The sequence below is a fragment of the Zychaea mexicana genome (genome assembly GCF_025766255.1).
Source record: "Zychaea mexicana strain RSA 1403 chromosome Unknown BDB00scaffold_73, whole genome shotgun sequence".
Classification (NCBI taxonomy): Eukaryota; Fungi; Mucoromycota; class Mucoromycetes; order Mucorales; family Lichtheimiaceae; genus Zychaea; species Zychaea mexicana.
The window spans coordinates 56,306-65,717 of record NW_026516736.1 but is presented as its reverse complement, the minus strand read 5'-3'; the positions used below and the strand labels follow the sequence as shown (position 1 = coordinate 65,717).

Here is a 9,412-nt window from a genome sequence, read left to right as displayed (position 1 = left end):
GAATGTTGTTTGCAACTTCGTCTGGTATTTTGGCACCTGCATCAGATCCAGAATTCAAAACGACGAGCTAAGTCAAGACAAAACAATAAGTATGAGTGCTAACCATTGTACACGTATATTTAAAATCCATAATATTGATCGCTTTACCTGCAATGAATCCTTCGTATCAAGCAAGTTTTTCAAAGCATCGAAGTAACTGTTCCATCGTGTTGTTGCAGGTTGACGAAGACTAACGCAGCACTTATTTGGGGTACCATCTTAATGGTCACGGAGTTTTCGTGTCAAATATGTTGAACGATTGAATGTTTCGATGAGTTTGACAGCTTGCTGCATGCAAGAATTCAAGTCCGGGAATGCCTTCAACATATCGGCTATGCAGAGATTCATCTGGTGGGCAAAGCATGGCAACCATATAATCTGTTGATGCTTGCGACGTAGCTGTGAACGGGCAGCAGCATAGGCACTCGCTGAATCAGTAACAACCGCGATGACCGTGATGTTGTGCCTCTTGATCCGCTCACTCTCGTCGAAAAGTAACGTCTCCAATTTTTGAATAACATCCGGCGTCCTTGCTTGCTCTCCTGAGATGTCTTTTGCGTCCCAAATGACGCTGCTCCCACTTGAGGTGTTGAGGACTATGCCAAGTATCGACTCCTTGGAGACATTTCGCCATCCGTCACATGTTAGAGTTACGCCTTGTATATCTTGAGCCTCGGCAATGAGTTGTCCATTTGCAGAATCGGCAACACGTGAAAGAATTTTGGTTGATAGGTTTTGCCTTTTAGGTATGGCTCCATTTGCCTAGAAGAAGGCCGTACTAGTTAGTTACATCTTATTACATCATACAAATATAAAGTATAATAACATTGCATCTTCTTATTACCAAAGCGCGATCATTCAAATGGAGCAAGTATTCGATGACCTCTGGGTTTTCGATCCAACGGAATGGAAGATTGGCCGACACAGTAGCACGCAATGCCTTGTCCTGTGCTCGCTGAACCCACAAGCTGTTTTCGACGACACCATATTTCGAGATTGATGCTTGCGCGAGTTTACGTCTTGTATTTGATGTTTGACTGAGACCAGATACTTGACTAACCGAATCTTCAGGAAGTATATCTTCATTATCTACCCACGTGAAAGCACCTGAGGCCTGTATCATAATTCTTTCATCTGAATTCAGATTGATGCAACCCTTTTTTTTTGAAAGAAAAGTATTAGCTCTATTATCAAGATTTTGAGGCTACATTTAAGCTACAATTCATGCATATCTTTCTATTTTACCTTGAGATGCTCAAGTAAAGCGACATTTTTATCCCTAACTCCTTGCATATAGTCACCGAGTACTCGAATGCATGCAAGACATTGTGCCTCACCATCCCTGCATTTTTTATTGTCCAAGTATCGATCGTAGAGCTTGAAAAACTGCTTGGTAGGATGTCGTCTGCGACCAGCACCGGAACCTTGGTTGGACCTTTCCACCAATACATAAGAACGCTTGGAACCAGCAGTTGTTGATAAGTTTTCTTCGGATTGCATGAGAGAGGATAATGTAGATCGACGAGAAAGTGTAGATATAAAATGTTAATGAAGTATCTAGCTCAGAGAACTGGCCATATTTATACTTTTTCTTAGGTCGTGTGCTGCGAAACTATTGCCTCAAGAAAATGAACTGTTGTATAATGAAGAAGGCGACTGCTTAGCAGCTGCGCGACAAGTTCGTCATCGTCATCATTCCGCAGCATAACTTTTGGACGAGCTATGAAGTAATGAGTGCAGCATAGTCGATAAATTTGTATTTCGAAGATAAGCTGTTATTGAATTTAGAAGGAAGAGGACAGTTATTTCGCTGTCGCACAGAAACTACTTAGCAGCTGCGCAACAGCTGCGCAGCAGATTTGTCATAAACATCAATCTGCAGCATGCTTTTGGCACGAGTCAATGAAGACCTGACTAATAAGAACCTCACATTGACCGTTTAATATATTTATCTTGTAATCTTTTCTTTTCTTTATTATCGAAGGAGTAAACCATTTTACTTTTGAAGATGAAATTTATTAATTTAACTGCTTATTGGGGTGGCACACAATAATCAATCGGAAAAAAAATGTAGCGGGGAATTACCCGCAATTTTCGCCAATTTTCGCTAGGCGAAAATTATGAAGCACTATTTTTTGCTAAGGCGAAAAAGGTATTCTCGCCACTTGGCGAAAATTGCGGTTGGCGAAATTCGTCAACACTGGAAAATAAGGATGGATAGAAATATAAGGGACGGGTCCTGTTAAAAGAAGCATAAAGTTAAAGTCGCGGGTCACCAAATAAAATAAAAAATAGTGAGCTGAAATATATATAATCTGAATCTCAAGTGCTTCTCTTATTTTTCAAAATGATCACATCCCTCGCAGCTAAGAATACCACCCTGCCCGACCTCAACAGTCGAAAACTGCGTGTTGCGGTTGCTGAGCTTCAGGTTGTGATTAAAACCGCAAGTAACCGCAAGTAACCACAAGCCTTCGGGTTTTGAATAAACAAGGAATCATTACTCATATTTCCCAAATCATAGTCTCATCCTACATCAAAATAACTATGCTACATCACAACGACAAACACTTATTGAAAAATATGAGAAAGCTACAGAAGCACTTATGCAAGAAGAAGGAGCGAGAAGTGACGAGGAAGCAAAGTGATTGCAGAAGACGAGAACATTCAGTCAATTATTTGCGAACATGATGAGGTGGCTGTTCAACTAAACGCGCTTTTGAACGAAATTGATCGTTTGAAGGCATTTCATTTGATGGACACCCCTTGCCCAGTGATATATCTTCTGCGGCTGTTACACTTACTACTGATGCCACCGACGTAACAGAGAAGCTACGATGATGGGTGAAGTCCGCGCTTTGAACAAGGCAATGGAGAAGGAGTATTAGGAACGCCTTGCTCGTATTGCCGAGAGGTACAACGCACCTGTAGACGCTCTGAAGCACTTGAAACCACCATTCATTCGCAAAAATACTGGCGGTCTTTCTGGCTTCAACATCTTTCAGAAACGCCCTTTTGATTCTGATGGTTAGTTTATTATCCTCTATCTCTTATGTACAACTAAGAACGCTGAACACCCTTTTATGACGTGAAACTATGTTTTAGAAAAAGCAGAATTGAAATTAACAAAAGATCAATCGGAAACATCCAGGCGCGCAGAGGGGCAATTTGGAGGGAGATGGATAAAGGTGCCAGGAAACTGTATGAAGACAAGGCACAAATGTTGAATGGGGAGATGATTGGTACACAGAAGAGCATGCGAGACAGGTACCATCGCCTCATACCTGCTCTTGAAAAAACCTCACCATGCTGAGGGATGAATGTGGTATAGAAAGCATTTGCTTTCTTGTACCAAGCAAAACGGACGGCGTCATCAAGCCTTATAAGGATGGCTATGGCTTTGGTATTACAGCTTCTTAAAGATATGTGAAGGAAACCATCTAATTGAAACTTTTAGTTGGCGGAGGCCATTTCTATAAGCTGATGCAGCATGGTCAAGTCGAACTTACCAGCCAGTCGTTCATTGACGATTTCCAACATGAAATGATCACTTATAACTGAGGTACGCCGAAGACTGTATGACTTAAACTGCTACAATTCAGTACTTATGCATTAGCTGATCAGCGCAAATAGCACACAATGCCGTTGATACGAATGTTGCCTCTGTTCCATCTTTCGCTACACCAAGTTCTTCTGCGACTACTACTGCCACTACCACTATTATTCCGTCTACCACCACCACCACTGCCACGAATCACAGTGTGCCTGCGCCATCTCTTGTTGCAGCTGCTGATAGATCTATCTCTAAAAAAATCAGCATCGTAACGAGAAAGATATGTGGGATACCATATTTGGTCTATATAGTAAGTTTTATCGTATGCATCAATACCATGAGACATTTAATAATGTATCTATCATCTTCTAAAACCTTAGGGCAAGCTGTACAGCAATTTTATGGCATTCATATCGATGACAATGCCCATATGCCCTGGAAGGATGAATGGATGTATGAGGATATTGTCATGGAAGGCTGGCCGGATATTCCGCGCGATCATCCTTCTCGTTTGTCTCGACATGCGAAATTTGAGCTTGCCGGATGTTTGAACAACATTCGATTCGTGCTAGCACCAAGACAGCAACAACAGCAGCAGCAGGAATAAGGAAAATCCTTTCAAGATCACTTAATATATATACTACATATTTACGACTGACAATCCGGATCAATAGGTTGCATTTTCTATTGGTTTTATGTAGACGCTATGAAGGTTTTTGTGAGAGTATGGTATTACAGTAATACTTAGACTCCAATGTATGGCGTTTCTCTGGTAGGTTAAAATATATAATTAAGCGGTAAGCAATGGTATAATAGCAGCTAGCAAAAAACTTTATCTAGTGGAATATGAGTTATTATTTTTGGTTTGTATATGTCTCGAGTGACGTACTTTAATACCACAATTGTACTTGCACCTTCTTCCTAAAGGATATCTGAAGCTATATACGTCCTATCTATTTCGTGGGTTTATATTACTATATGATAAGTAAAACGAGCAAAGAGATCGGGGTATAGCTATCTATGGTTATGGTACAGTCTCAAATCTCTCATTGTTATAAGACATCGATATATTTCTGCAGCTTCATTTCCCTGCTGCAACTACTATGAAACTACTGACGTCTTCAAAATCAATCAGTGATACTAAGAGCATTTTTGTCTGGCGACGTTTTGAAATGCTCGATCGTCGTCCATGCCATTCTTGGCTTCCCCCGTTAAACAGCATACACGCTCTTGTTGCTCCTGTATTTCTTTGTTTATTTTGGGCGGCTGTATATTGCTTTAAGGCTTAAGCTCGTACATGCATATTAAGCAAAACAGCAACTTCGTAAAGACGAGCTCAAGGCGCATCTATAGAAGATTTAAAATGGTTTGCAATCACTTTTAGGGTATGAGAAGTATTTTTACTGGTTGCGCCTAGAAGAAAAGATCAAATCGCTCTGTAGCTTACATACAGTATTACTAGCTGTCTACGCTGACGGTATGATACATAGAGTCAACGATTTATATAGAAAGATTCGTACGCTTGATTTATAAAGTACATACGTACATTTGCTCTCACACTCAAATGTCACACTATAGCTTACCAGCATCATACTGCTGTCCCCCACTATCAAATAACTCAATTATTTGTTTATCATACAATACAAATAAACTATCTCCTGTTGTCATCTATTTGCGTAAGCTCAAATCTTTATTATAATCATTGTAATAGATTTCGATCTTTACTTAATAGATTTGTGAACTGCTTCAAGAGCAAATGCTGCTCCATGCACAAGCACTGCTATAATCTGATTGACACACACTGCTGCAACAATAATTAGCAAGATGCAATCAGATTGGGTTTTCCTCGTAAGATAATAGTCACTACTGTATTACTGTATGTACTTTATAAATAGGTAAATAGTGCAGTTCTTTAGTATCTTTTTCATTAAACGTTACCTTTTTATCTTAACGAAAGGTTTATCTTTTATGATTTTCACAAGTAGTAATTCCTACACACCCAGAGGTTTTTTGTGCAGATTTGTTTATAAACAATGAAGGATTCAACAAATTGCCTTTTTCGGTTGAGCATCTAATAAGGTGGGGGGAGTGGGGGTTATGCATATTGGGGGATCGAGAGAAAGCTTCAACGATCGTTTCAATAGGCGTAAACAAACAAGCAAGCAAGCAAGAGGGCGTTCAGATTTTCCAGTTCAGAATAAAAATTTTTTATTTGTAAAAACGACATTTGAAAAAAGTACACAGTAGAAAGAGAAATAGAACTAAGGACGCGACTACTACTACTACTACTATTACTGTCATACTTCTAGCTAGGATACAGGTCACGACGAAGGTAGATATTATGAAGGAGGGAATGGGTATGCTTACCTCACTTATCAGACTACATAAGACGGCAAGTATCAGCTATTGCTCTGTATGGTATAAACAGTTGATTAGAAAAGGCATCCTAGGAATAATACACATACCAACTTCGTCCATTACCTTAACATGGGATAAATGTAAAAGAGCTAGATACACAAGAAGTAAACAGGTGACAATTGAGTAAGATTGACTTGAGCGAAAGGTCACAAAATGAGGACAAGGACCTCTTTCAGTAGTACGACGCGTTGAGACTTACCGTATTTTAGCCAAAGAAAATGTGAAAGAGAGAGAAAACGTGAGAATCATGGAAAAAGTCATTTATATACCCCCTTATTCATCACCGTCACAATTTTAATACACAATTAAGCTGCACCAAGTGTCGTTTTCTTTCTATGCCACACCAATATACAGAACGGTGGACGAGATTTGGCTAGGAAATTTGCAGAAGAATATATGCTACGTCATATATGTGAAGGTGGTCGTTTCGTCGATTGTTTTTCAGGAGTTTGGGAAACCTGCCGTCCAGGTGTTATCACTTCGTATGATCCTGCGTTGGTACAAAGTGGGCTCGTTCTGGCAGACAACACAAACAGCAGTAAGAAGCTTAAGGTTGGCCTAGCTGCCTTATTCTATAACCGCCGTACATCTTCCAAGACGAGTAGATTGACACTAGGTGTCATCACGGCGAAACAAGGCGACGAGTACTATGTTCAAGCTTACGATTTTGTTCTGGCTGCTGGTGAAGCTGTGTCAATGCAAAGTCGAAGCATTTTTGATTGCTGCGTTCAAGACAGCGCAAGCAATTTTATCGTCGTGCGGTTACCTCACGATGATTTCGTCCTTAATAGCACTGACGAAGATCTTGTTGTCGAAGTTTTCGACATGTCACAAAGTCCAATAACGAGAGCGCCACAGAGAGACTCGTTGAGCGTCAATACGTCGAAGTTTGGGACTCACTAGTGGCTCAAACATGACATACAACTTTGAGAAAATCGTTTACTAAACCCATTCCTTCAATCTTTTCTTTATATCATTTCTCTTCTTAATACGCTACCTTTGTCTCTTTCCTATACCCTTTGTTGATTATTCTTCTATGCATTTAACGAACCTCTTTTATATTCTTTCTAGATGATTTTTCTATGCGTTTTATGACCACCTTTTATATTCTTTCTGTATGATTCTTATGTCCGTTTTCTATGCCCCTCTAAATCCTATTTTTTGTCTTTCGCTTCTTTTCTTATATGCCAGTTTTTATTCAATGTTAATTAATATATTTTATGCCTCTTCAGTAAAGTGTTGTTACAACTACAAACAGATTATTTCTCTGTGATTGCGTAATTACATTTTCATTACAAAGACATTGTAAAACTGGCAGCTTAATTAGCAGAAACCAATTGTGATTGGACAGATCGTGTGCGTGGTGGGTGCTCACTTCGAGGAGGGGGTGTTAAAAATATGCGAGAGAGTTTGGGGCCAGACCTGAAAACGGATGGTGAGGGTGCACAAAACATTTTTTCGTACCAGAAATGCAAACAAAGACACACCGAAAAAGTCTCCCAGATTGATTTGGAGGAGGCTGCTCACCTCCTTTGAAAACAGGCCGAAATTGTGTCCAATAAAATCATGGTTTCTTAAAGTTTATCAATATTTATATACAAAAAAGGATTTGTTTCCTCTGGGTGTGTAGTTGTTGAATTCCCACACTTATCCTTTCTATTTTAACTGATAATTAAGCATATCCATCAGTTTTATCCACTTTTACTTATATCTTCTTCCTTCCTCGTTTTCGGGATTTATGACTCTTAATATCAGTCGAATACTAGTTGAATATTAGCTAATATTCAAGCATTTTTAAAAGTTTAACACACAACGTTTTTCCCAGTGTTATATAAGCGAAGACGCTACAATACCTATTCAACGTGTTCAAAGATGAACCTGATAACACTGGGTAGCTTCCAGATATATAGTGCTAATTATAGCTCCTTCATTTGCATTTTATGAAAGACCAACTCTGGTGCCTCTCAATTGTTTGTATAAGAAATGTTACAGCAACAGTTCGTTCCATTTTCTCTACTGCAACAGACGTGAAATTAGAACAAGACCAAGCTGATGGAAAAACGAGTATCTTTTTAATATGGGACCTTCACCTGGCACTTAGAAGTAAACAAGAGCAGCTGTTGCCTGTATTGTCTGTACATGAGATCACTCCCAATAAGAACGAGAACTGTGTAAAATAAAAGGCGACGCTAAACTGGCAAAACTCCTATACTCATGCTTAAACGAAATCGAATAAACAATAATAACTAAAATTATGGGCATTAATGCTTTAATCACCTTAAATAGTTCAGCTAGGATAACTAGGCACTCGACTGTTAAACCCAGTATCTTTGATCCACAGTTGCGACGTAGCGACAAATAAAACCTTTCCAGAAGGGATCTGTATCCTGAACTGTGAACCAACGGTTTGACCATTTTAAACTGTGTGTGTATCTCATTCTGTATCGATAAGATTATTTCACAACCGAGATACAAAGAGTTTCTTCATCTTTTTAAACATGAAGAAAACATAGAACTGGCCAATGCTTTGATTGCCTATATAGGCCATTTGAGAAGATCAGTCACTGTACAGTGTACATTTTTGTCTTTACTATCAATCAATATTATTATATACTATCATATTGAGAATGGGCCCAGCCCCACACCCGTTTAGCAATACCTGTCAGGAATAAAACCAGCACCTTGACCAACCGTTTCTGTCTTAACACGATGCATTGCTCAAATTTAGAGTCCTAGAAACAAGTTGTTGCATTTACTCATACACAGCTGCATCAATGTGTCTGACTCGTTTATATAAATGCAACTATAACAGATCCATCTGTTTGCGTTATACAACTACAGCAGAACCATCCATCTGAGTTGCACATCTGTGACAGACCTATCTGGCTGGGTTGCGCAACTATAGCAGAACCATCCGTCTGCGTTGCGCATTTGTGACAGATCCATCTGGCTGGGTTGCGCAACTCTGACTGAACCATCCGTCTGAGGTGCGCAACCACAGCAGAACCATCCGCCTAGTTTGTGTATCCATAACAGACCCATCTGGCTTGGTTGCTAGGAGCCTAGCTTACGTTAAATATAATAGATAACTCCATCAATGAAACAATCAGAAATGATCACTTACATTGTAATAATGTTTATCTTTGTCTGGGTCTGTTGGATAGTTATATAAAAAGTGATGGTCGTATTTTTAGCAGTACTGTACTTGAAGAAGCTATCTAATAAGAAAAACTTTTAGCAATTATAGCTTAATTATTCTGAACTGGAACGGCTTTACTGTAGAGAAAGTATTGTTAATCATATATTTTTTAGATACATTTTTAAAGCTGTATATACTTATTTGCAGTGGGAAAAAGCTATACAGATGCATTTACTTTAATCTTGAGAAGAGTGTCGGGTAAC

The 9,412-nt window shown here is 39.2% G+C and overlaps 2 protein-coding genes across 2 annotated transcripts; both read left to right on the top strand.

Moving 5' to 3' along the window:
- Positions 1–2,386: 2,386 nt before the first annotated feature.
- Positions 2,387–4,669, top strand: BDB00DRAFT_838442 (uncharacterized protein; the record flags this gene model as incomplete). The annotated part of the gene is given in 9 exon segments (XM_053124637.1): positions 2,387–2,499; positions 2,564–2,667; positions 2,685–2,812; positions 2,928–3,066; positions 3,201–3,306; positions 3,354–3,442; positions 3,664–3,818; positions 3,857–3,902; positions 3,973–4,669. 9 exon segments carry the CDS (start codon positions 2,387–2,389, stop codon positions 4,197–4,199), a joined length of 1,107 nt encoding a protein of 368 aa, XP_052976537.1. The 3' UTR covers positions 4,200–4,669.
- A 1,989-nt stretch (positions 4,670–6,658) lies between these two features.
- On the top strand, positions 6,659–7,195 carry BDB00DRAFT_838434 (uncharacterized protein; the record flags this gene model as incomplete). Its single annotated transcript, XM_053124636.1, has 2 exons — positions 6,659–6,700; positions 6,721–7,195. Coding segments are annotated over 2 exons (235 nt in total), but the record flags the coding sequence as incomplete, so codon positions are not given.
- Between the last annotated feature and the right edge of the window lie 2,217 nt (positions 7,196–9,412).